The sequence below is a fragment of the Netta rufina genome (assembly GCF_964035555.1).
Source record: "Netta rufina genome assembly, chromosome: 14".
NCBI lineage: Eukaryota > Metazoa > Chordata > Aves > Anseriformes > Anatidae > Netta > Netta rufina.
In genome coordinates this window covers 13,003,350-13,031,021 of record NC_140137.1, presented here as the reverse complement: position 1 = coordinate 13,031,021, position 27,672 = coordinate 13,003,350, and the positions used below count along the sequence as shown (strand labels likewise).

The 27,672-nt window shown below is 40.9% G+C and overlaps 2 protein-coding genes across 2 annotated transcripts; both read right to left on the bottom strand.

Moving 5' to 3' along the window:
• Nucleotides 1-529: 529 nt before the first annotated feature.
• Nucleotides 530-22,818, bottom strand: LOC311214734 (uncharacterized protein). The gene is made up of 17 exons (XM_084295459.1): nt 22,656-22,818; nt 20,364-20,708; nt 19,719-19,769; nt 17,693-17,769; nt 17,400-17,456; nt 16,510-16,624; nt 15,876-15,915; nt 12,764-12,795; nt 11,783-11,848; nt 7,416-7,760; nt 6,730-7,089; nt 6,545-6,634; nt 4,974-5,033; nt 3,259-3,311; nt 2,548-2,632; nt 2,055-2,085; nt 530-940 (listed from the first exon to the last, which is right to left on the bottom strand). The coding sequence occupies exons 1-17, from the start codon at nt 22,774-22,776 to the stop codon at nt 868-870; spliced, it is 2,001 nt and encodes a 666-aa protein (XP_084151585.1). The 5' UTR covers nt 22,777-22,818; the 3' UTR covers nt 530-867.
• Nucleotides 22,819-25,817: 2,999 nt separating this feature from the next.
• Nucleotides 25,818-27,301, bottom strand: MED7 (mediator complex subunit 7). Its single transcript, XM_084295161.1, has 2 exons — nt 27,236-27,301; nt 25,818-26,788 (listed from the first exon to the last, which is right to left on the bottom strand). The coding sequence occupies exon 2, from the start codon at nt 26,768-26,770 to the stop codon at nt 26,078-26,080; it is 693 nt and encodes a 230-aa protein (XP_084151287.1). The 5' UTR covers nt 26,771-26,788; nt 27,236-27,301; the 3' UTR covers nt 25,818-26,077.
• Between the last annotated feature and the right edge of the window lie 371 nt (nt 27,302-27,672).

Sequence of the window (27,672 nt, the reverse complement as noted above, 5' to 3'; positions counted from 1 at the left end):
TGCACTGACCCCACCAGGCAGGCCACCAGCACACCACTGGGGGGAGATGGGGATTTACAAACAACTGGTACGCAGGGGCTATGGGGATAGGATAGAAAAATTTCCCTGGGGTTGGACTTCTGGGACGTTTTCCACCACTGGAAATGTGGCAGTCCTTCACTGGAGAGCTGAGATAGCACATCAGTCATTTCAGTGCCTGGGGAATAACTAACTCCTGTTTAAAGGCCTTAGGATATGGCAGAAAGAATGCAATTTCTAGTGGTAAATTACAAAGTTTATTAACATAGTCTCCAAGGGTCATTCAAACATGCTGAATCACAGGCTTCATCAGTAACCCTTAGGTCATCTGCATTTTTTATTTAATACTCAAAACATTCCTGTGGCTTAATTTTTCTCTTGATTATATAAAAGCAATAAGAAGCTTTGCACTTGCTAATTATTTATTTATTTATTTGCAGTTCAAAATTAAGCAGCATTCATTGTTATTTCTCTGCTCTTCTGTTCCTCACAGTATAGGTTGTATTCCAGGAAGAGCATTAGTAAAACACAGAAAGAAACAAATTTAATTCTGTAATGTGGTGTTAGTAAGAATACAGATCCCAGAAACACCATTGAATAATGCATAAAACGCCTCCGAAAGAAGCTTCTTTATACAGAGAGCTTTAAAGGTGACATGGCAAAGGGTTTAAATTTTAACATTGAAGCTTTGGCCCTTGGTTTACAGCCATTGATATTTTGAGGGCTCATAAGCATGTCTCAGTGCTGCTTGAAACAGGCCCTTTTTATTTCCAGTGCAGCCATCCTTTTTTTTTTTTTTTTTTTTTTTTCCCCACAGTGTCTACAGATAACAGATGGCACAGGAGCTCTTCACAGGACAAACATGTTGTTTTCTCCTTCGGCACCACTGAAAACTTTTTCCAGATCTTCAGCTGGTCTAAGGCTGCAGTGAGAAGCATAGACCACTATGGATGGAGCAAAAGCACTTTGGTGCTTCACAGCACCCTTTCTTATTTGTAATGTTGGCAAATTCCCATTGAAACAGAGACCATAAGCTACTGAGTCTGTTGACTTCAGTGTTACAATGTCTACTTATTTACACCAGTGAAGTAATTACATTGCTTGCATTAGTCTAACAGATAGGAAAGGCATGTTCAGATCTTATAATGACAGCTGTTAGATAACCACTATGGGATTCAGAAAAGATCCCCTCCTTGGCCCCCAAGCCTTATCTCCTAGATGGAGTATGCAGTGGGGGGGCCATCTGTCATTAAAATAGTATCAGGTATTGGCAACGGGGGTGATACTTCACTGGGCTAACCTGTGGTCAGTCTAGAGAAAATCCTTCTCTCCAGATGAGCCAGAAGACATGAGATTATTAGGAACACCTGCACCAGACGGTTCGTCGTATTTATATATTTCTTATCTCCATTGAAATAGTGACCTTGATATCACTGTGTATAATTCCATGTAACCCAAGGAGGATGTGACAGGGTGCAGTGGCCCCACAAGGGCTGCAAGATTTATCTACTGGTGAAAGTTTTGGTTTCTCACACTGCTGCAGAGTGCCCTTTCTTGGGCCCTTTTTTTTTGTGTGTGTGAATTGGCGTGAATTGCCACTCCGTGAAGGACTGCCCATAACCCCCCATTTTCTTTCTGAGCAATCACAAGCAGATGAGAGAAGTTCGTCTAATCCCCATAACCATTTAACTCTTCATTGCTTCAAATCAACTTCACTAGACTCATGTCCTGGTATATGATCAAATAATAATGCAGGTTAGGTATTTCCTTAAGCTGAGGCCATTAGATTGCAAAAAAGTGTCAGTTGCTAAAGTTCTCCAGTGTCCTGGATGTCTGTTCCTCACTACGTAGAAGCAGTTTCCAGAAACCACTGTTTAAGTTTCTGGAGTGAAGCTGTCTGAAGTTTGCTCGAACCACAGCTTTGGTAATCAGCACCACAAGCCAGTACCGCTCCCACTACAATTAGCAGCAAACACCTTCTGCCTCTAACAAAAATTACATTGGAACTTTGAATAGGAAATGACAAAATGGATTACCTTTTCAATATGAACTTCCTTCTGTGTTTACCTAGAAGCAAAACAATATTGTCACAATGGCAGAAACATACCTATAGTTCTACTGAATCAGTCAAATGTTTTCATAAGCAAAGATAGCAAGTTACAAAAATTCTGTGGGTTAAGCAGGAAAGATAGGACCTCGTTCTGTTTTCAGTTGCACCAACGTCCACCAAGAGCTATTCCATTAAACTATGGGACCATATTACGAAAAAGCAAGGACCTACAAGATGGGTCAGGACCATGCCCAGTGAACAGGTTCTTTGCACAGGTTTCCTCCAGCTGCCTCCCCACCATCTCCCCATCCTTGTGATGGCACAGTCCTGGAGCATGGACAACAACTCCCCTAAAATTAACTGAGTGTTGTCACAGGGTCCATGGCAGATCTACCAGAGGATTAATCAGAGATACAGAAGGACATGTGCATTAGGCCAGCATTAGAAACATTAACATTTAGGTGCTGAAGGATACTTACGTTTCCAAAACAATGATGTCAACATCGTTATCAAAAGAATGGACACCGCTAAGAGAGATACGCTGAGAATGACAGAGATGGATAACTGGAAAGAAAAAGAGGAAAAACTGAAAAGTTTGAGAAAGCATGCCTACTTCAGACCTATTCATGCAGGAGTAGGTTGCTGTAGTGGCTAAGAGCTCTAAAATGTCTGCATTGGGTTGGAGTTTGCAACACTTTTCTGAGCTTGCCTGTACAAATTATGGAGAAAATGCATCACGATGATCATGATAAACAACATTAATTGCTTGTTAAATATTTAATCAATCTGTCTCTGAAGCATTTGAGCCTAGATTCATCCCACTTAACATGAACTTCTTACTAAGGTATCTAAACTAGCAGATTAGTCACCTTCATCTTTCCCTTAGCTAGAGACAGGGAAGCATAAAAACCATCCCAGGTGCCTGGTCATGGCCTGAGTACGCTACCTCTGCCTCTCATAAAGAGGTATGACGGGGATGAGAGTTTTTTTTGAAGTGTGCTATACAGGTGGGATGCTCACAGGCTTTGGCTCTATTCACTGGACAAGAGGAAGATGAATCTTGAGCTTTAAACAACAGTTCAAGCTAATGGTTTGCAAATATTGCCCATTTAGTATGAATGCACTGAAAATCACTAGAACATCCTGCTGTCCTTTTGGCTTCCAATTAGTCAAACACTCTTGAAACTTACTGGAAGTTTTACATCAACTTTCTGAGCATTGCTGTCTGAACTTGCTGAAGTCTCTGAAAACAAAAGAGATGGAAATCATTACTGGCACAGTCATCTGAAGGAGTGAGGGCCACTGTGGTTGTGATGGATTTAATCAAGGAAAGAGGAGGGCAAAATTTGGTCCTGGGTAAGAGAAATAAAGCGCCTTGCAACCAAAAGTGAACAATCTGTTTCAGCCACAAACTGCATATCAGGCCTTCATCAGGAAACATCAGTCTTCATCAAGGAAAGACAAGGCTTCCAGAGATAGTCAGTGAAGTAAGACAGCAGAAACTTATCTCCTGTGAGGGAGTTTTAAGTTCTGTAAGCACAAGATGTAGCAGAAAGCATAGGTAGTAAACAAGGCATGAGCCTAACTGGAGGAATTGCCAAGGTTTAATTGTGGTCAGAGTAATATGTAATTGTTTTTGACAGCTGCCTTAGTGCAAGAAACCACAGGAAATATATTTATATTCAGATTACTTACCATATATTTAACATAGGTCTATGAATATTATGTTGTTTTTAATTTCTTTCCTTTTTTTTTTTAATCTCAAGGAATTAAAAAGAAAACAGTTCTTGTTTTTCTAAGCTTTGGATATAGCAGTGAACTAAATGAATGATCAAGTAATCTTGCAGCAAACGTTGCTGCTGCTGCTGTCCTACCACCTTAAATTGGCTAGTGAATTTAAAGTCAATGAAAGATTAATCTTGGCTTGGGCCTTGTCTCATTGTGACATGCTATGAAATACAGAAGTATTTAAGTATTTGGAGCTCTTCATCCAATACTTAACATCATCTTAAAAACAGGAGTTGCTCAGCTTAGTGAATCAAAACCACAGCTCACATCTTATGACAGGAAAGTTTCTGAGCATTAGAGCATACCCTAACATATAGAAAGACTGTGATGAGTAGTACTTTCAAGGGTTTGACAAAAGAACTACCATGGAGCCCCCATGTTAGCAAAATGTAATGGGGACCAGATGAGTCATTCACCAGGGCATGTATATGTAGCATGCTTATGTCCTCCAAGACCACAGAAAAGGAAATGCTGTATGTATGAGGCTCACAGAATGTCACGTGGCAGAGAGGGTGATCTGACGGCCACAAATAATCCCGTTATAAATGTGGTGTGTTTTCTTTTTTTAAATCTCTACAAATTTAAGCAAATGTTTCTGGTTTTGTTTTGTTTTGATTCAGTGAATAACCTAATCTCCCCCAAATTTTTCAGTTCTGATCAGTTTCCTTATGACAGCTGAGCTGATTTGTTTCCATGTACCAAATAATGTGTTTGAATGTTACCGAAGACATGGACAGGGCACAGGTAGCCCATATGCATGCAATAAAAATTTGTGTTGGAGTAGAAAAGAGATTCTGGCTGATAATAAATACAGCTAATAAAATCCTAGCAAGTTCTGAAAATCCCAGGGCAGTGTCAACATTGCACTTTGCCTTATGCCTGTCTTACAACATCCAGCTTTCCCTCACTTTCTCCATTTGATACACAATAAGTAATTTAAAAAGAAAAAAAAAATAAATAAAAGAATAGTTTAAGAAGTTCAGCAGGAATACCCCCAAATACACAAGATGTGCATGTCTCACTCTGACACACATGTCCCACAATTCAAAATTAAGCCTTCTGGCAGCGTGCATCAACCTGGTTGCTGGCAGCAGCTATTGGTGCTTCCTCTCCATACCTGAAGGACCAAGGGTTGTCTCCTGTGTCTGAAGTGCGGTTGGCACCAGCAGGGCTATTGCTGAGGAAAGGCAGGAAAAGACAGAAGAGAAACTAAATGAGAGCCTGGTCAGCACAAAACAACTATCCCAGAGCTCAGTTTGCCAAACTGTCTGACAAATATTTACAAGAAAATATTTAACAATAAAAAGGCAGGATTCTGACTGGTCTTAAGCATGCCTTCATCAAACACAAACTGGACAGCATTCACCTTCTTTTCTAATTCTCAAGCGGCCTTTCAGTACCTCTGAAACACTGCAATAATACAATCCTCATGCAGGAATATGTGATTTTTTATTAGTAGACAGTGCTTAACTGTGCTGCAGCGTTTTCACACATCGTGGTGGTTTGGCGCTCGGAAATAGCATGACGCAAGTTATTGCATGTGTGGGAATGTTCATTACTCAGTAAGTGTGATATATTGTCTGCTGTGACTCGTTTTATGGTGGCTCTTTCTAGCCCACAGTGACAATTTAAGTTGCCCCCAGAATCCTGGAGGTAAGAATTTTTCCAAAACTCTCTATTTACAACAACAGAACATAGGTGTTATCCAGCATGATATCAGAAAGATGAGAAGTAAAACAATGTTGAGAAATGCTCACAAATGCTCAAGAGATCAGTTAAGTCACTTTCATAAGCCCTCTCCACGGGCATTCAGGAATGTTTTCCTAAACTCTATTTCTTCTCTAAATCTCTATATCTGTCAAAAGAAGACTTGCAAAAACCTAACTACTATATTTCTAAGAGTTCAGAGACTCTTGGCACTAGTTGAAACCAAAGGCCCTCTCTTAACAGGTAAACATGACATATCCTTGATATGTCCTTGAATACGATTTATCTTTGAATATATTCTTGAATTTTAGCTTTCATTTTTTAAAATCCTCATTTGCAGGTATCAGGTGGGCAGGCTGTGACACCTGAATAACATGGGCTATTCTGCATTTATATTTGGCTGAGAGACATGGCGTGCAATTTCATGCAAGTTTGTTCATTTCTCGGGTATGGTGTGATTTCATATCCCATTTCCTTTTCTCTTGAGGAAATGACTGATAGTTGTGGCAATTTGCTGCTTTTTGTCAGTACCAAGGGCACGTGTTGGGCACTGGAGAGCTGAGCCTACAGGCCACATCTGGCCAAATATAGTCAGTGAGTTTCAAAGCCAGCCAGTCAGGGAGTATTTGCAATGGAAAGCTCAGTGGATTCACAGTGATGACAAATCAGTTATCTGACAATTCAGCTTGGATGGTGACAAAGAGCAATTTTTAACTTCACTCAGACCTGAGATACCCAACAGTAGCGAGTGACTCAAAATCTACTTCCTTTAGAGGCCTTGAAAACATGTTTCTCATCTGTTGCTTCATCCTGATTTCTGACAATTTCTGAGTGGACCCCAGATACCTATTTCTGCCAGATGCAATAAATAGCTCTCAGTAAATGTTTGTTACACTCTTAAGAATTGTCAATATTTTTGTTTATGACATCTTCATTTCTCTGAATATGCAACTTCTGATTTTCCAAAGTTATTGTACTCACCTACAGTTGGCACATCTTCTATCACAAAAGAAGTGTTGGCCCTTTCAGTTTTGTCTGCAGTCAGACCTGTACTGGAGAATTCAGTAGTCACTGAAACAAAATAAATACAAATGCTGGTAAAGATCACTGACTAGGGGGGTCTTCACACTGTGTTCAAATGCTTCTTGCCCCTGTGTTCTTTGTACCTTCAGGAAGAGGGATGGGCTCTGTTGAGCAGAACACATCATCATCTTCAGTACTCACATCAGCTGCTTGGAAACCAGTTGAAAAGTCTGGGAGAGTAACCAGTCTGTTTGTAACCATTGTTTCTGGAAAAGTTTCACTTGGTGTCACATCAAACACTGTGGAAGCAACTGTCTCCAGCATTTCTACTGTCGGAGACTCAGTGGTTGCAGTTGCTGCCAGGGGGACATTGGTTGTCAGGAGGACAGCAGCCTCTGTTGTTACTTGAAAAGCAGAGGTTGCTTGAGGAACAAGAGTTGTTTTTCTGAAACGTTTGGGAGAAGTAGGAGTCTTTCTCATTGTTGTTGTCCTCACTGAAGATGCTGCATGGAAAAATCGTAAGCAAGAGAAAAGTTAGATCAGAGCATTCGCAGCTGACTGTGGGAAAAGCCAAAAGAGAAGTGAATGGAAAGTATCTATCTAGTAAAGTATTGTGAATGAAAGTGGGAGAATTGCTATTTAAAATGGTTGTCTAATGAGGAGAAAACAAGCCTCAGCCAGAACAATTCCCAATTCCCAGATTTGTGTTTGCTTTTTTTTTTTTTCCTGCAGGTTTCAAGTACCCACTCCCTGACCCTCTCACAGAAAGAGAAGGACCAGAACCTTGTGTGGCAGAGACCAAAAACCTGCAGAAGGCCCCAAAACTCACCTCTAGCCACCACCAGCTTTATGTTCTGTTTGATGTCGTTGAACCAACCCGGGATTTCTATGCGGCAGCAGTATGTACCTGCATCTTCTACCTTCGCTTCCCATATCGTGAGAGACACATCTCCATAGGAAATATAGCCCTGAAGATTGTACCGCGGAGATTTTCTGAATGTTACCCGATTCCCAGTGGTGTGCAGAATTTTGTTATTGCACTTTGAATTTGGGCATGGGCCTCTTCCCCAGCACATATCAGAGATGTCCTTCATTCGTGCCACCTGGTAGAAGCAAGGCAATCTGACAGGTTGTCCTATTATTCCTCTAACAACAGTTTCAGATGTGGTGTGCACTGTCAAGGAAGAAGAAAGACAAGTGAGGGATTTTGGTGGTCTCAGATGTGAGACTGCCTATGCAGCACAACTTGACAGGAAAAGAAACACCACTGCCTGCAGGCTGCCCACTTCTTGTGATCCTACAGTCTTTCCCTGGGAGCCTGTAGCAGCTGATGGCCTCAAGCAACATGGGCATCAACCAGGAGCTTGCAAGCATTGGCTTTTTGTTGCTACTGCAGGGCTGAGTGCTCTAGCCCCAGCCAGCTGCTGTAGAGCTGCTCACAAAACACATCTCCCACATCAAACATGTGGTGACGTCCCAAGCGCAGAGTAGACCTGTGCAAATGGAATTTGGGAATTCTGCTCCCATCCCACCTCCTGTTCTATGAGACTGTTTGAAAGCTGTTCAGAAACCTGGTATGAAACGCATCTGGTTTTCTCAGTCCACCATCAGCTTCTTCAAACAGACAGAAAATGTTGTCATGGTTGCCTTTTCCTGACAGACTCAATAGCAGGATCCAAAATTCTTGTGTGAAATTAGTGCCTAATTAAGTTGGCAGAGCAGAGGGATCTGTCTAAGAGAACCTATTCTCATAAAGTGCACTGCTTTCTGTCCCTGAGAAAGCCCTGCCAACTGTCTCAGTTACCTTGCTGAGCACAGTGTACACAGGAACTTTAACAGCAAGTGTTAAACCACTGTTAAAAGAATAGACACACATTTTAATTATGCTTTTACTCATCATGACCAGCTTTACTTTGTGTTTAGAGCCAATACCCACTTTAGCATCTGGTTTGAATCTTTGCTACCTATTGTTCCTCCTTAACTGCCCGTGCAATTCCCAGATTTCCCTAAAAGGGATTTTTTCTTCATGAAAGGTACTGTACGAAAAACATTTACATACAAGGATAAATCTCTTCTGGTTTATATTCATCTTGTATGTGTTGGTCCTCCTATCTTGCTGCCCTTTTCTCCCGTGTTATTATTTACATACAGTGGAGCAGGAACTAAGGGACCTGGGAAACATCCAGATCTGGTCCTCTGCTGCAGCAATAGGATCATCCCACAGATCTGATATCTCCTGGTCAGTTTGCTCACCCCAAAGAGAGACTTACAGCAGTTGCTGCTGTTATCAACAGCTTTGGCACTGGTTTACCAAACATTTCTATTTTGCCAGCTGTTTAAATGTCTTTTTTTTTGGCATGACTCCCAGATAGCAAACAGAGATGCTTCCAATTGTGTCCATGTCTCTCTTGTTTTGTCTTTAATGGACTATTCCCCGGGTGAGGTTTTAGTCTGTGGCAGACTGCCTCACGACTTGTTATCGGGATGACATTTCAGCTTCATTATTGCTTATCCCATTGGCAAGATAAGCTGACTGGTTCAGGTTTCCACTGCTCCAAATGCTAAAAGAGTAGAAGCAGACAAAACAATGTGCAATATGGTCTGAAGGGCAGGAGCTTTTGCAGAGAAATGAATGTAGGATGTGCCAGAAAATGAATTTCCAAGTAAGGCTTAAGGTTTTGCAAGATGGCTGCTTGCTTTTCTTGTGGAAAGAGTAGGTTCATTTGCCTAGTTACAAACAGAGAAAACAAACAGAGAAATACTCTCTTTATATGACAACAGAACAAAATAATTCATCCAGTTGACCTTGAAAGTATCCATAAAGGAGCAAAGAGTTAGTTTCTGGAGCAGGTTAACACATATTTTCAAGTCACCAATCAACAATGATGTGCATAAAACCAAGACCAGTTTGAACTATTCTTGGAGTTAACGTCACCATTGTTTGAGGAGAAAGGGCTTATCTTCTGCTCTCATTTCATCTCAGTTCTGCACAGTGCCAAAGCAGCTTCATTAAGTAACTCTGCCTGCCCTTTGTAAAAGAAGAAAAGGCCTGAACTTAGAAAAAAAAAAAAAAAAGAAAAAAAAAAAAAAAAAAAGGAAGACACAAGGCACCAGAGTGTCTCCAGGGTAGCTTCTCACCAGTATCACTGGTAGGAAGTTATTGTTTCTGCAGTTTCAAGTCCTCTTTCAAGAAGCTAATGTTCCCAGCATCTGTCTTCACTGCAGATTAGAAGGAAAAGCTTCAGTACTGCAACAGCCTCATTTCAACAGTACGAACATCTGCAAAGACTATGTAATTTCCTTCTCAGCTGCAGCCTCTTGCACAGACACATTTTCCAGAAGAAATAGTAAGCAGGATTGAATTCAAATGACTTTGAAATTAAGAAAGAGGTTCCTGAGACTGTTAAATTGTGACACACTAGTCTTACAGTAAGAGGAATCCTGCTCTTGTGCGCAGCAACGACCTGCCTAGGCATCCAGATCTGACCCAAGGCACTCTGAGCATCAGCTGTACCCAGACAGTCCCACTGTAGTCAGCAAGGTTTGCCACTCTAAATCATTAATGCAACTGAGAGAGAAATAGACTTCTGATGTTTAATATATCTTCTAAAACCATAATGTGTTCATAACTGCTCAGATCATATATATATACACACACATATTTGTATACAGTTTCTCTTGAAACAACCCTCAGTGATTGACAGCATTAAGCAGTAACTCCAATAGTTGTTGCTGTAATGTTTTTTTATCCTGTAGACTGGTCAATGGATGAACAAAAACATACATCCCCCAGTCAAGGAAGCTGGTTAGAAAATAATTTTTTTTTCTTGATCTATTTCAGGAATAGCTTTTTCCATTTTTATCTAGAAGATACTTCACATCTTTTCCCTATCAGTCCTTTTTTTATTATTATTATTTTTTATTTTTTATTTTATTTCTCCTTAAAGCATTTGTACTGATGAAGTTGCAAAGAAAATGTCTGATAAACAAGAAAGAAGCCTAAAGGCTAAAACTGCCAATCTGCTGTTTTCCAGAGTCTTAAGATTACCCATTCTTAGCATGGAGCTGGGTTAAAGAGAGGAGAGTAACAAAAAGCCACACTCACTCTTCAGTAGCTCCCCATACAAGAAAGTTTTTGAAGAGCAAATGGAGGCCAGTACCTCCCATTTATGTTAAGAATGAAGATATGACAAAGAAAGAGGCCTCCTGTTTCTTCTGCTGAGTCTGGTAAAAGACTGAAAATATATGGAATTCCCTGAGCTACAGCAGTGGTGGCAAAGCTCCACTTGCACAGCAGACAACATGGAAGTTGTTACCATGCCTCCATGGGGAATTAATCGCTGCTTGCCCTTCAGTGTCTTCCACCATTAACCAAACCTGTCCGCTACTTTTCAGAGTGACTTAAGAGCACTGCAGCTGCTGTAAATGCTATATTTGTATATCAGATATTTCATCCTGGCAGAGGTTGGCCATTAGTATTTAGTTGTCTAAAATATTTCCTGAAATGCCTCAGTGATTTACAAGCACATCTCTCACTAGGAGCTCATGTCCCACTGAAAGTTGGTGACCTGACATTTCATGAGCCACATTCAGCAATTTGGATGCTGCATTTCCAAAGCCTAAATATGCATGCAGAAGTGCAGCTGATACCAACTGCACTTGCAGGACTTGGTCTCCCAAGTTACTCTTCTTTGACAGATACTTCTTTTAGGATTCAGATCCTAGATGGATGAGCACTGAAAGTTTGGGTTTAGAAGGAGAGGAATCTCCAGCCATGCTTTTCCATGACAGTACACAGTTCAAGCAGCAGACAGCCCTCAGAGTTTCAGAAAATCCTTTCTTTATCATGTATATGCATTCATTATTCTGTCAATATTTCAATTCCCTGGCTCAGGCTGCGTCAGGCTTGTACATAGCGGAGGGACAGATGGATGAGCAAAACCAGCAGTACTTGGCAATAGTAAATTGATAATTCAGGGGAATAGAAGAAACTTACCAAATTTACAGACAGAAGAAACCACATACATTTTTTTAAAAGCAAAAACGCATTAAGTTAAACTTTTGAAATTCTGTATACAATTACAACCTTTTTGACTGTAATGCATACATATACAGGAAAAACAAGTTCTGCTGTTTTTAATATTACAATTTTTTTGTTTTCTGAGCAAGCACACAAACAAGTGGGTAAAGACTCACCTATAAAGATCTGTATCATAATCCATTGAAACAACATGAAATGGAACATTTTGGCTGATGGAGACTCTGGGTCAATGAGCGGAAGGAAAGAAAACTAGATCTTATAGCTTCCAGAGATGCTGAGTGAGCCCCACTGAAGTATCATTTCTCCATTTCCAGATTTTATGTATTGCAATTGCTTCTTCCTGTCTTCTGGATAATAACCTTCTTCTCTGCCCTTCCAAGACACTCAGCACGGTACTACCACCAGAAATTTCTATTATTTTTTTTTGTCTTTGCATGAATCTCTTAAGGTCAATTACTGCTCTGTGGTGCTGAGCAGCAAGCACAAGTTCTGTGTTTTTACAGTCCTAAACATGTGGCTTAATCTCCACTTCTGTCTTCTACTAAATTTTCCTAACCCCTTCACTGCCCGTGATTCTGCCCTCTGCTTGAAGACCCCTCTATTTATTTCCCCAGCTTTGGATTTTTTATTTCCAAAGACAGACTTGAAAGGACTCTAAAGATCTGCCACACCATCTCCAATGCTCTTTTTTTACTCTGACTTTTTTTTTTTTTAAACTCTCTCTGACCAACTGATGAAGATATTCTCTGGAAGTTCTACTCTGGAAAAGATGAGTAATAGAGTGGGAACAACTCAAGGCATTCAGGACTGGACAAAGCATGAAGGAAGGGAATGGAATGGAATAGTGCTGTTAGAAGGGACCTACAAAGCTACTTTGAGCCAATGCTCAGCTGATGTCACTGCAGGGAGCAGCTGAAACCCATCTGAGGCACTGATTTGGATATTTATCCAGCTACCAATTGCCATGACGTTTTTCAAAACAGAATTAGCCAGCGTGTTGCAGGTGACTAGGGAAGGAAGAGGGTGTATGTGGCATTATGTCAGCTTTGTTTGTTTAGTGAAACTGGGCTTGAAAAAGGCCACCAAAATCCAGCTGATCCAAGTATGCTGGGAAGAACTAGTAAAATCTGCCTCACTTTCTGCACTTGTACTGCTATCTAGTGGCTTCCTGCAGGCAGAGAAGGAGAGGTAGAGTGCTATCCCTTCAGCTCGTTAGCCTTGTAAGGGCTAATAGGCTGCCAGTTTGCGTGCAGCTGGATAATCTCCTAATGGGTGAACAGGTTCCAAGTGCCACCTGTACTTCTCTGGGGCTTGTTTTGAAATACCTATTCCAAGATCCACTGACATGAGTGGAAATAATGAAAAAGCAGAGAGAGCTTCTGCCTGTATGTATTATATTGGTTATCTACAGTGAAGTTTTTGCTTTGCACAATCTTTGCAGTCTGTTTACAGAGTAACCAGTCAGCAGCAGAAAGGAAACTTTATTTAAAGTTATGGTTATCAAACAGTCTATAACTTTATTTTGCATAAAAAATTTCTTATATAAGAATTAGCTTGAATTTGTCTGTAATACTAAGGAAAAAAATTCCTTATGAGCAAGCAGCTTTCATGATTAGCAGTCCTCAGGCTCCTTAAAAGCATGAGTGGTTGGAATTCAATGATTTTGGAAACTCCACACTTTTTGTCTAACTGAATCCCAGTAGAGATGACTTATAAAGTCAAAGTTGCAGGAAGCAGAAATTGTTAAGAAAGTTTTCTGAGATCTATTTCAGAGATCAGGTGAGACTTCCTCCAGCTCTGGTCATGCGCTAGAGCCCACAGACGCGACATGTGCTCAGCTAGACAGAAGGAGAACAACATCTGCAGTGGGGACAGTAATTCTTGTTTGGTAGTTTTTTCTAATAGTCCAACAACAAAACTCTAAAACTAATAGATCCATTCAAGTTTCAGTACTTTCTTACACAAGGCAGCACATGACATGAAGACAGATAATGGCAGAGTTGCCTTTCCTGCCCAGTGGGGTTGGTAATCACCTAATACTTGTGCTCCCACACTGAGTTCTTTAGTTAACCATGAATTCACCTCTGCACTTCGAACCTTTTCGGTTCAAAATACATCCCAGCTTGCCAATTTCCATCTCTTCCTTCCTGAGCAGGATGAGGAGATTTTCCCCACTCTGTGAGCCTCTGCAAGCACGCTCACCTGCAATATCCCACCTTAGCCAGGCTCTCCAGGACTGCAGGGGAAAGTCCTCCCAGCTCTACCAGCTGGGGGATGGAGGGAGGGGTAACTGCTCCACTGACCTCAGCTCCCCACAAAAGCACAACCAGACCGTGGCCAAAAGTGTCTCAGCTGTTAACATAAATACCTCCTGATTTTATTATTGTTCCTTTACACCCCAATGGCTAACACTTGTTCTTTGCATGGCTCCCTTGAAAATGGTCTTAACGATAGGAGTTGGCTGTGAGTCAGCTATCCTTCCCTGTGGCAGCAACATCTGCTTTAGGTATTCCACACTGCTGCCTGGGATGAGCTTCAGGGTGAAATTTGAACTGGTCAGTATTTGGTTGAGAGCTGGTCTCTCTCCTGCCTGTACCACTTTTCTGTGCTTTCAGGAAGTCCTCAGCATCTGTTTCAAAATGTGTTCTTAAGAACAGTCATAGAAAATTGTCCTTCCAGTGAATGCTGATCTGAGTGGGTTGCTTCTGCATAAACGCTGCATGAAGAGTTGATTCATCCCCACAGGGCTCCCTCCATCTCTCAAATAAGCCAAAGCTTAGTGTTACAGAGAATAAAAGTCTAAATGGGGAGCAATACAGGAAAGGTAGTAGGCCACAGTTACCATTTATCAGCTAAAAGCCATCAAATAAATTCAGCACAAATTAGAGTTGTTTGGAACCTACGGAAGTGTAAAAGCAGAACTAACTTTCAGCTAAGATTTTGTGTAATGTCCCTAACTTCTCCATAAATTAAGAGAAAAAAGAATTTTTAAATTGATTTTGCAGAGTAGTTACATTTTGTCTAGTTGCTTTAGAGGCCTGGAGGCGAGACTTTCCACCCTGAGAATTCTCAGGGCATATACAAGCCTGAGGAGAAAGCCACAGCAAGTGACGTATTTTGCAGAGGAAAATGCACTTAGTGATGGTTCCCTGAAAAAAAGCAGTGAATACTCCATAGGCTCCAAGGAGCCATGAGGGGATGAACTTCTCCAGCTTATACTGGGGGTAGGCAGGAATTAGTACATTGCACAACTGAGCTGTTACCTGGAGTGAGCATATCCAGCTTTAACGAAAATTCGATGAAATGTATTTTGTATGGCATATATAATGCCATAGTCATGGCAACTACAAGATTACTCCTCCCCTCAGATGTCACAGATCATTTTGTAGCTGGTATATACAATAAAAAAAGACAAATTTCAAAAATATGTGGGTTGTTTTCCTTTTGTGAATGAGTAGCTATCCCAGCACCTCCTCTTTTTCCAGAAAGGAAGAGAGAATTTGAAGCAGATAGTATCTGGTAAATTTATTTATTGTTTCTGGAAATTTCCATTCAAGCAACTAGGATTCCTGTCACTGGAACAGGATGATAAAGGTTTTAATTAGAATTGTAGCTTTTATTTACTTTATTAGTATGGTGTGAATGATGCTTCAGAAGCCCAGTCACATTTAGCTGCAGAGCAGAGGGAGCAGCTAACATTTTGCAAAATTTGTAATGTCCCAGTGATGACAAAGGCACACATGCATCCAGTCCTTAGTGTATTGTATAAATGTTTTCCTCTGCATGGATCTCAACTTCCAGGGCACTTTGGTTCTCTGCACGTTTTGGTTTCCAAAATGCAACAGAGCTGCACAAAAGTGAAAACAATGCTGTTAAACAACAGACAATAAAGAGACAAAAGACCAGATAGTTAAATCAACCACCTCACTGGAAAAAATGTGAAATATGCAAAAACACTTACTTAAATGTGACTAATGATGAATCATTTTTCCATTTATGAGAACCCATACTTGAAGTTTGCCTACTCCCTAATGCAATGAATTGGCAGTTACATTCATTTTTGTTTATTAACTAATGATGAATAGCAGGATTTATTAATTTGTTTTGCAATGTTTTGCATTAACTTGAGATTAAAAAAGAAAACAAATTTAATGCATGTACAGTGAGCATGCATCTAGGAGGAGTCACAATTACTTCCTTCTGGGACCTAGTTTGTCCTATTAGCTAAAGCAGAAACAGAATACTTACCTTGCAAAGTTATTCATCTTCTTCATATTATGTAAATATCCTAAAGATCATGCAGAATGAAGAGAAAGAAAAGCAAATAAAGTTCTTTAAACCATCAGGAACAAGTAAAGTAGCAGGTTCAGTGAGGAAAACAAAATGCAAGAAACTAAATTAGGGAACTTTAAGCAGAGGCTTTCAGTGGAGGAAATCCCCACAATTTCCATGAGGTCAAATTCATATGGATTGGCCTAACCAAGAGTCTCCAAGGAGAACATCTGGCACATGGAAGAAAATTGGATATAGTTCCATGAAACCAGTGCATCTTCCTTCGTCATTGGGAAGGACTGGGACAAGGTAGCAGCTGAGGGATGGGTAGTACCCATGAGGAAACGAGCAGGGAAGGGGATGTGGGATTGTATTGCACATCTCCTCATCAGACCCCAGGTCAGCTGGTAGCTGTGGTGTCTGAGATGGTGAGACCATGCTGGTAGCTGCCCCAGGCACTGGGCAGGAGACCCAGGCAGACAGCTGCAGCACAGCCATGCAGAGACATCAGCTTGTCCCCATGACACAGAAGGGACATATGGCATTTCTCATGGCTGTGATTTGACATACCCAGCCCATTGGTGAATAACCACCTCCAAGAAGTACTTACGTCTACTGAGCAACAGACCCAATACAAGGACGACTAGAAATACCACGCATACTCCAGCAATGATATAAACTGCCCCTTCTGAACGCTGCTGACTATGAACTGGTATGGACTCGTTCTGTCAAACAAAACAGATTAGGATCAGTGGGACTAAGAGCAAAAAGCCCATACATGACCCAGAGGCAATTCGTGTATTTTGCAGCCCTGCAGTAAAAACACACTTGAAAGCAAGAGCCTAATATGAGATAGAGGACTAGTTTCAAGCAGCCACAATGCAACAGTTGTGTGAACCATCCTGTTAAATATGTTTCTTAAGATTGCCAAAGTATCTGAAGTTATGGCCAAACCCATTTCTTCAGGTTCAGTACTATTTGGTGAATATTTTTATTTAAACTTCTGATTAAAATATCTCCTGGTACATTCCCCCCACACACACACATACACCTCCCTTTTTTTTTTTTTTTTTTTTGTCAGCTTATTCAGCAGCTATTCAAAGCTTTATCCTTGTAAGTAAACATGCCTTCACCTTGTGCTGGACTTCACTTAGGCAAAACTTCTCTCTGACACCAGCCATTAGGTATCTAGCCTCTAAAAAAGGTTTCCTCTTAAAAGCTGGGGAGATGTTGAAAGGCAGTGTGGTCCCTGACTTTCTGCACATGCAGCAATATGAATGCCCACAGTACATACTATAGTACATAATATCAGGCCTTCCCAAAGGCTGTCTTTTCCTGACAAAATTTGGGTGATGCTATTGCCTGTTTACATGCAGCATGGGCTGGAAGACTCAGCAGGCAGACAGGGCTGCCTATTTGAAACCCACCCCGTGGGCAATGCAGGTGTATCCCTGTGCTGTCAGGTAGCCCAATTTTGACTCTCCCCTATGTCCTCCATACCTGCAGGCTTGAGGTTACTTCTAAGTAGTCTGAGGTGCTCAAGTAAGGACCAGAGGCCTGAAAGGCAATGTAGATGTTGCTAAATATCTTCCCACCGTAGTAGGAAGGAAATACTTTATGCAAGCAAAGCGTTTTTCCCCCTTTAATAATGACCACATAAGTATTCTTTAGTAAGCAGTAAATGTGCAGACTACAAAAAATATATTATTTTGCAATCAAAATAAAGCACTACAAGTGAACTGCATGGCTAACCGCTTAATCTCAATATGCTATAGCACAACAGAAATTCTTACAGTCTGAGGAGTTTCTGAAGCAGAAACTGATGGCCACGTTTCAGCAGTATAGGATGCTTCACTGACACTCCCAGGAGCTGAGCAAAAGCAAGACAAACCAACACATCACTGTCACAGAAAGCTGTTCTGCCTAGACAGAGAGGAATTCATACTGCTGACCTGGGACCATCAAACCTAAGTACATCTTTCAGGAGTCTTGGATCTGCATATCATAAAGAAGTTTGTGCCTTCAGAAGGTAGCACAAACCTCCTGATACTGAAGCCTCTACTGCCTATTTCAGAGCTTTGAGTTCCTTCCAGGAAATGCTGCTATCTCAACAAAGAGCCTAGAAAGTTGGAGTTACCAAGGTGGGCTTTGGTTTTCATAGCCCAGAAGAGGCAGTGGATGCCTAATGCAAAATTAGATTATCTGATCAAAATCAATTAACACCAGCTCAGGGCCTTGAAGGAATAAGTGGTGTGGGGCTGCAGAAAGCAAGTGACACTTTCGAAATCCCAGATCACAGCTATGCGAGAAACAGCCTGACTGAAGTGTGATATGTTTCCATAATGACATGCAGCAGATTTTGAGGTAATTTCCCAGAGTAGTTTTCAATATTTAAAACAGAGCTATGAATGGCTGTCTTCCACATATCTCAGTTTCTCCGTGCTGTCTGATGATATAGACCCTCCTGAAAACAAGAGCTCCTGTTCAATTTATGACAACCCCAGGTGGTTCCTGACGTTTCAAATGGTTAACCTTATCCTAGAAGCTTTATTCTGAAGAGTGCAGTATTGTCTGCTTCACTGTCCTCTTTTTTGAGGGAGATGCTGGAATATTCCTACATCAGAGGAACAAGGCCATCTGCCTTTTCAAATCTCCCTCTGCACAAATGTGCACATATTAACTTGTATTCTTAAAGCACACAAAAATTGTTCCTTGTTTTCCAACAGCTAAGATGTCACATGGTTAAGAAAACCCGTGAGCAGTAAGACTGGAAGACAGATTATTTGCAACTAGAATAAAAAAGGTCTGAGAAAGTTTTCACTTCTTCTTCCAAAAAGGAAATGCAGCTGTTGTCACATTTTAGTGTTGCTTAACTAAAAATAAAAATATTGAGATTAAGGGATAAATACAAAGAGGATCCCTGATTTTTTTTTTTTTTCCAAAATCCTAAGAATAAGCTATTATTAGACTATGAACTCTCCCACATATACTGAAAATTAAAGTTGGCTTTTACAGACTGAAAAGGATACAGCTTAGTGGGTATATGACAGAAGTATACAAACTTACAAGTGGAACAAAGAATCAGGGTAAGGAATAGTCGTTCCAACACAATGAAGGGTCTCACCCGAGACTATTAAATATACATGTACTACAGAGGATACATCCAGCCTCTGAGACATGTTAGAGCTGGGTTAAACAATACTTTGGTGCTGTATCATAAAATTCCTGTCCTGTTTCTACAATCCGCCTTGATAATTTACAGGTAATGGAGATGGGATCCTGAATTAGCCGAATAACACAGCTCTATGTTATATTACATTGAGCAACAAATAATTTGTTTAAATAGTGAGCACACATGCAACTCCTAAAACCTTGGATTTCATTGTTGATGGGATGTGTTTTCAGATGACAAGGTGAAAACAGTATTTTTTACTTTTTTATGTATATAACATACATTAATATATGATTATATGTGATGTTTTATAATATAATATTATATATTTTATTTTTATTATTATTTTCTTATACCACATGCTGAAAAAACAGCCACAATGAAAACAACACTTGCAGCAGCAATGTATCATCTACTTCAGCCTAAAAACTGGAAACAAAGTTCCTCTCACATGTACAGGTTCCTTCTGCTGGGCCTTCTATAAAATGCCAGGTAGAATTTACAAGCCAAGTTCTGATCTCAAATTCTGTGGTAAAGTTTAGTAAATTTTAGCCAAGACATTTCTATCAACTTGTTTCTTTCTTAAGATCTCCATTTGCAATAGAGCTTATATATGCTATTGAGATTAATATTTGGAAAAATGTTACCTGAGGTCTGTGTAGAGGTGTAAGTGTGAGGGCTTGCAGTAGAGATCCTAGCTGATGTGGTAAAATAAGATAAAATAAATAAAATAAAATAGCAAAAAGCCAATACACATTATAATTAATTTAGTGTGCATTCATGCAGTGAAAAAGAGAAAACATTTCTGTAAAAAGTGTGCTAGCACCAGCTACACATGTACACCTGTGAGCCACTTACTCCATATATTAGCATGCTTTTTATAAGTAGAGAAAAACTAGATTCAAAGGAGGAATCGACTTTAGAAAACCTTGTTTATATACATTTGTGTCCCTGGGCTTTACTCCAGAATCTAGCAAAAAAGGATGGAGCACTGTCTTCTATGAACACCACCCTTTCTCTGGAATTCTACAAATAGTGCTTCTAAGAAAACTCAGTAGTACTGCACACCATGAGACAAAGCACCATGTTTGTTTTACCTTTTTTTTTTTTTTTTTTTTTTTTTTTTTTGACTGCACTGGGATTACAACATTATGAAAGCTTAATTTAAACAGCACTCGTGGCAGTTCTGCCAGTCATCCAATGGATGACCACAAAAATCATTTCCACCACAAGCCTCAAAATCCAGACTTTACCAAAATAGTACTCGCGCAGGAAAGCTCATCCACACTCACCTTTCTTGATCACAACCTGAAGATTTGTTAGCTGATCATTGAACAATCCCGGGATCTCCACACGGCAGCAGTAGGTCCCGCTGTCTTCTTCCTTGGCGTTTATGATAGTGAGAGACACGTCGCCCTCATGGAGCTTCCCCATCAGCACGTAGTTGCTGTGGTACTGATATGTCACCTTCCAGCCGTCTGTCCAGACAAGAAGCTGGGAGCATTTGGAAGCAGGGCAGGGGCCACGACCCCAGCACATCGATGTGGTGCCGCTTTTCTCGTTAACTGTGTAAAAGCAGGGCACAGTGATGTTGTGTCCAACCTCTCCTGTCACGAGTAGTTCTGACACCACGGGGCCTACAGGCAAAAGCACAAAATGTAGTCATTGAGCAGAGTGTGTGCAAGAGGAATTTTCTAACACATCTTGTGTGATAAATGAATCCATCCTGACAACAACACCAGGCATTGCTGGATTAGGTTTTTAACAAAAAGATGTGAAACCCAGAGGGACTGCTGCATGGTGAGGAATAACGTTCTGGCCAGTGCTTTTGTTCAGAACGTGTCTGTAGCCAGAGGAACAAGAAAAGTGTTTTCTGCAGTCTCTGTTGGCAGGCAGAAAGGTGAAGCCAGTACAGAGTTTGGATCTGCACAGCTCTGTGGCTTCTCTTTAGCTGTGTCCAGTTCGACAGTTCTTTATTTTTCCCTTAGTTCAGATTTAATCCAAGCCAGACATAGGGGAACAGAAAGACATTGACTTTCATTAAAAACACTGTAGGAAACACTTTCTCCCTTTCAATGAAAGGTCACTGATTGGCAGGTTTTATCAGAATTACAGCTGTTTCCTTTCTTTCCCTGATAACAGATTTGGCCAGTTCCTATCAGATTTTTCAGAGCTTTGCTCTTCTTACACTAGTTTATTTTTTCCCCTCATTCTTAACAAGTTTCTAGCTTGTTCAGTTCCCATTAGAGGCCATTTTGGGGTTTCCAGAAAGCTATTTCACACTATTCAAGTCAAAAGACAGAGATACAGCAAGCCATAGCCCATTCATCACAGCGAGATTATTTCTTTTGCTGTATTTAAACCACTTTGGTCAGTATTCCATTTCAGAGAGTTTTAATAAAAGTTCTGTTAAGTGCCAGCCAAAATCACATGTGCTCTGGTGATCCAGACTGTCATAGCCATCCTGTAACTGCTTTCTTTTAACAGGTCACACAGGAGGGCTCCTGAGATGTACATTCAGCCTTGAAGTATAAGGAAAACTTACTACGACGTTTTCCTTATCAAGTCCATTAGCATTGCATCAGCTGTTTAGATACATTGATCTACCCACAATAGTATTTCAGGGATATAATTCACTTCAGCAAATATAGAAGTAGTTAATTTTTTAACAACTAACTATCTCTATTAAAAGTCTAACCCTATATCACTGGGAAGGAAGGGCTCTCCCCTAGGCAGGTCAGCCAATGTATGCTGGTGGATCCCGAGCACCCTATGGCTTGACTACAATTGTTCCTTGTGAACAAGCTGTCTTACCCAGCTCATCTCAGTCATTTTTCTCTAAACTAATCTATTATAAATAAGTCTCATGCAAAAACTTTGCCACAATAACATATTAGAAACTAATATCTGGAAATAATGTAGTTCATTTAATATAAAAAGTAATCTCTAAATTAATCTAATCATAAAAGGCTTTAGAAAGAACTAGACGAAACAATGTCCATAATATCCCTTTTTTATCTGTTGAGCATATCCTACTACCAAATTTTTAATGTCCATCTGCCTATATTAGGACCTTTCTGCAACCTGTTTTCACTGCTAGTGACTTTAACAATATTTTCCTAGAGGGGTGGTTGTTTCTCAGAAGAAGAAAAAAAGGAGAAATCACAGATTTGTCTCAATACGATTTCATATTGTCTGAAAACCACTAGAAGCTGCAGCTGACCTCTTCCTTGTCTACCTAAGCATTCACATTCACAAAGCCTGTTGAAATGAAACATCCATTTTACATCTTTTCTAAAATGATTTTAAGATCTCTGCTAGTCTTAGAACATTGTTATCTAAAAAAAAGAAAAACAAAAGATCATTCACAGTAAGACTAGCAGACAGCACAAGAGGCAGTGTCTTTAAAGTCACCATAGCTCCAACACGATTGTTTTAAAAAGAACTTCAGAAGAGTATTGAGCCACTGCGATGAAGTTATATTTTATTGCAAAACTGCGGTTTCTGTGCCAAGCAAGCCTCAGAAGCATTGCTGCATGTTACCTCCATCCGCTCCCGGCTATTTTTTAGGCCCGCTTAGTTACCTGTAAGCAAGGTCAGAAGAATCCAGTTCAGGAAGAAGTGAGGAGACATTGTGGCTGAAGATGAGGGACACTCGTGCTCACTCTTTGTGCACCTACATTCAAGAAAGCCTGTCTTTTTCATAAACTTCTGGTTTTACTTCTCAGTATTAGCACGTCAGCTTCAAACAGGATGATGCCCTTTAGTCTGATCAGGATTGCCTTTCCTGTGGTTAGTGTTAGTCTCTAATGTTGCTGTTGGTGATACACGCAGCTGAATGCTTGCTGACTGTGGTTTGACTAATAGGCTAAAATACTTAGCAGTACTTCAAAAATATACTTCTGTTTTTTTTGTTTTGTTTTTTCTTCACAAATCTGCGCAATTATAGTCAGTGAAACTGTTGTCAGCTCCACCAAGCTGAGAGCTAACAATAATACAATGCTCCGTATTGCTTCCCATACCTTTTTCTTGCCACGGTATGTAAAATTAGGGGGAAAACTAGTCCAGGCAATGAACTGTCATAAACAGAAAGTGTTTGACTTGGAACTATTAATCTAGCATTTAATAATTAACTTTTGGCTCTAATACTTTTAAGTAGTTCAGAACTACTTTGAGCAAACATGATTTTTCTTGTCAGGCTGTAATTTGGTAACATTGGAAACTACCCTACCATTTGGGAGTTGTAGCCTAAGCAGAGCTGCCATCGATCATCATCCTACTCTTAAACGTCCTGCATGTATCTGGGCTTTTACAGTATAAAGTAACACAACACAGAAGTCACTTAAAAAGTAGGGTGGAAACTATGTTGTCCAGGCTCAATGCTTACTTTGATAAAATGTTATTGAAATGCATCTTTTGAAATATGGTGTTGTCTGCCCACTTTCCCTGTCCCTGGATTCCCTAACTCATCTTGAGGATATATATTATTTTAATATTGTTTGGACTAGAACTGCAGATGTGATAAAGTGTGTTTGATCTCCAGCCAACAAACGTTCTTTGCTGAAGCAGATAATCTACCTCATACCCTTTTATACAGACAAAAGCAAGTTGTAAGGAATTATTTTTTATAAATAACAAGCAGCAGAAGTGCTTCCAAAAACATACCCTAACCATAAGGCTAGGCCTTATCAGAACCAACACAGCCACCTGGGACTGACTACCTTATATGCAAGCAGAGTCACTGAAATAACAGTTTCTTTCAGTAAAAAGGAGAAAAAAATAAAGGACAAAAGCAGTCAAGGGCAGAGGAACACCAGCAGCAAACCTGAGAGAGAAAGCTGAGAAAAAAGAGGGAGAAAGAGTGATTTTTGTACAAAGTGGGTAAAAGCAGATTTAGGTCTCTGTGTAAGAAAACGCTTCCTCTTTGCTTTTTTTTTTTTTTTTTTTTTTTCCCCTGGGGAAATAGAACACTGCAGTCAGCTGTTACAGGAATTGTTCTGATCATTACCAGCAGTATCCTGAAACTGCTCTGCAAGGCTGGAAAAGGCAGGGCAATCTGACCCTGGCAGAAGGCTGAGGACTGAACTCACCCCAGCCGTGTCAGGGCAGGGTTCAGCACCAGCTGAACTCCTCCTGGTGGCTCAGCAAGTGACCAACATCAACCAAGAGCACGGTGCAAGTCCTTTCTGCCAGCTACCTCTAATAGCGAGGCAATCACGACATTTAAAATGCTTCAGGTTGTTTTCACATTCCAAGAAGTGTCCACAAACATGACCCCCATTTACCTCAATATTTTCACAGAAGAAAAAAAAAAAAAAAAAAAACAACATTAAAATTGTTAATTACTGTTAGGACCCAACCTGTGGAATATTTTGAAACTAGGCCCACATACCATATGATGAAAGGAAGAAGAGGAAAGGAAGAAATTAAACATGACAGCTTTTGGAATGGCAGAGTAGAAACACCTGTGTTAAGCTAGTTCCACAGCACATGACCAGTTATCCAGGATGCACTGAAATCTATTACTTCCATCCACTTCAAAAAAATTGCAAAGTAGATACCCAATTAATTCCTCTGACTTGTGATTGTTTTAACTACCTACAAACAACACAATTTAGATCTAGTCCAGGGAGAAGGAAGGAAAGAGCAGTGTTTGTATAGAGGACAGATGTGTTAACTTTGTAAAGTTACACGTTTCTGAAAAACATGCTTCCACTTCTTATTACTCATATTACATGTACTTAAATTAGCAGGTGAGATCCTCCAGTGAGTCATATATTTGCATCAGTTCATTCCATCTTCATCTGCATTGAGTTCAATTCCCACCACCCAACAGCTAAGTTCTGTCTGCCCATTTAAATAAATATGCATTTCTATAAATAACTGAATTATCCAATAAAAAAGACATAGCTTGCAAGATCACTCTGTAAAACTGAGTTTGAATGAGTTCCCTCACCCATGAAATCCACCCATTTTCTCTTTTAGCTGTATACACTGGAAAAGTTTTGCATGGCAAAAAGACAGAAGTAGGATTTCCCCAACAGGATGCATTGGGTAAAGAAGCCACTTCCTCATTACAAAACCCTCCTTTCCCTTAAATAAACTACAGTTTTATTTAAACATGGATGATACAGCTTCCCCTTGACAATATTTCAAGGGTCTTTCAAACTTGAAGTTCTCAATTGGTGTAAAGGCTAATTACCCAATCAGACTCTCCTTCAAGAGAAGTGCTCAGCTGGGCATACAGCCCACCTGAAAGGCAGATGCAAAGCACCCACACTGCAAAATTATTTACTTCATACACATTTATCAGCTATGCAGGAAACAAAAAGTTAGTCTAAGCATCAACAGAAAGTAGGCATTTCTGTACTTTCAAGACTGATTATAATTTATATCCAACAAAATTTAAAAAAAAAAATTAATTTAGATTCCTGATAGCATCTCCACAAGAGAAATTACACTGTATTATATATGTAATAAAGTAATTCTTAAGTCGTCTTTAATATTTGTATTACTACAAAGCTAGAGAAGAATAAATTTCTCAGACTTCCCATTAAATTCATTTTTAATATTGAATTGTATATTCCTGAAAAAGACCCACTGAAAGTGTAAACAGCCACCATGTAGTTGGAACAGTGGAACTGTCAGTTTGAATTTCTGTCAGTCAGATCCCTCGCTTTCACAGCTTAAAGCAATTTAAAAAAAAAAAAAAAGAAGCACCCCCAAAAAGGCTGCAAACAAATGGCTATAAGTCAGAAAAAATAACTTTAATACGTGGCTTTCACCTCACATGAATCATTTAACAAAAAGCACACATTTTTGTTTTTTAACAATACACATACAGTTCACAAAATATTAAACATTCTCATCCGCTTAGTCACAACCTCCCCCCAACAGGTGCACTATAAATGCTTTGACTGCTTGCATAACAGAAAAACAAAACATAACATACACCCTCAGAATTTATTCTACTTCTCCTTGTAGTGAGCTAATGTAAGAAGTGTTTTCATGTCATTTCATCGATAATGCTACACATAGCTGCATCTTTGTCTAAAACCTGATCTCTCTTGCAACCAGAACGTTCTCTCTGTTTTTCACTCTGTCCAATGCAGTTGTTGCCATCATCAGTGTCCATTGGTTCTGTTTTCACTCGCAGCCCTCCCTCGGAGTGAGGCAGGTCATCAGGCAAAGACGCCAGGCAGTTCTGAATCATCTCTACAACTCGCTCTAAATGCTTCTGAAATCGTTCTGCAGTTTCCAAACGCTGACGTTTCTGCACTTCCATCATGACTCGCAAGGTCTCCCTAGCTTGGTGAGGACGGTACTCATTTATAAGATGATGGACATGCACAAAAAGCAGTTTCAAGTCCTCCAGTTTCTCTTCTCGCTTTATACTCCCTGGACTCCTTATCAAGATATCCAAGAGATCCAGAAAGTTGACAAGGATAGACATATTAAGCTTTCTTAATTCCTTCTTGTGATCAAATTGCATCGGATGCAAGCGCTCAATACCCTGGCTTTCCAAGGGGCGGATAATTAGATCATCACACTGAAACTGATTACCAAACATCATGTAACTGTCTTTCACAGGCGGAGGTGGCTTTGGGGCCAGGCCCTTACGGATATTTTCATCGGTGTATTCTTTTATATATTGCATTGGAGGCGGAGGAAGAGCACTCACTTGCTGGGGCTCACCCATTATTGCACGATGAAGAACCTAGGGAACGCCAAAGAAACACACGCTATACACCCTGTGTAACAACCCTGTAGTATAAATAAAGGTGCTGTGTGAGGGCTACGTTGAGACAACGCACCAAGCAGAAGCTGTCTCAGTGTGTAACACGCAGGGCGCTCCCCAATAACCCCAGGTTAGCTTTACACGGAGACACACCCCCACCACCACTCCGCTCACGAGAGGCACATTCAACACTCGCCTCTCAGCCCGTGCAGAGCCGGCCTGCACACAGCAGCCACAGCAAGAGGGGGGAGAGCCCTTCCCTGGCCACGGCCCGACCCAGGAAGGGGGGGGGAGCGGCAGCAAACCCGCCGGGAGGCAGGCCCGGCCCGCAGGGAGGCCTCCACGCCGCAGCCCCCCGGCTCCGGCCGGGCCCTGACAGGACCCGAGGCGGCAGCAGGACGGAGCTGCCAGGCCGCCTGCCCTCACCTGCGCGCCGAGCTCCCCTCAGCCTTCCACCAGCACCTCGCTTCCGCCGGCACCCCCTTTTGTTCCTCCTCGCAATTGGCTTGCTGAGAGAGGGTTGGGAAAGAAGCGCGCTTTGATTGGTTTTTCCGAACGCCGGTCTGGGGTTTGCTCCATTCAGAGAGAGCGCTCTCTCGGGAGGCGGTGCCGATCGGCGCCTGGGGTGGGGCGTCGCCATGGAGGGGGCGCCATGTTGGGGCTCGTGTGGCTCTTGTAGGCCCGAGGCCCCCTCGGTGCTTATCCTCGCGTGGTGTCTGCCAGCCCAGAGCAGCCGGGGCTGCTTGGAAGGAAAATACTTGGAGTGTGATCCCCAACGGGATTCTGACGCTTTAACCACTGAAAGATGTGGTGGTCACACGTAGCGCTTCTGCGCATCAGAAACTTGGGTGTTATCCCTGGTC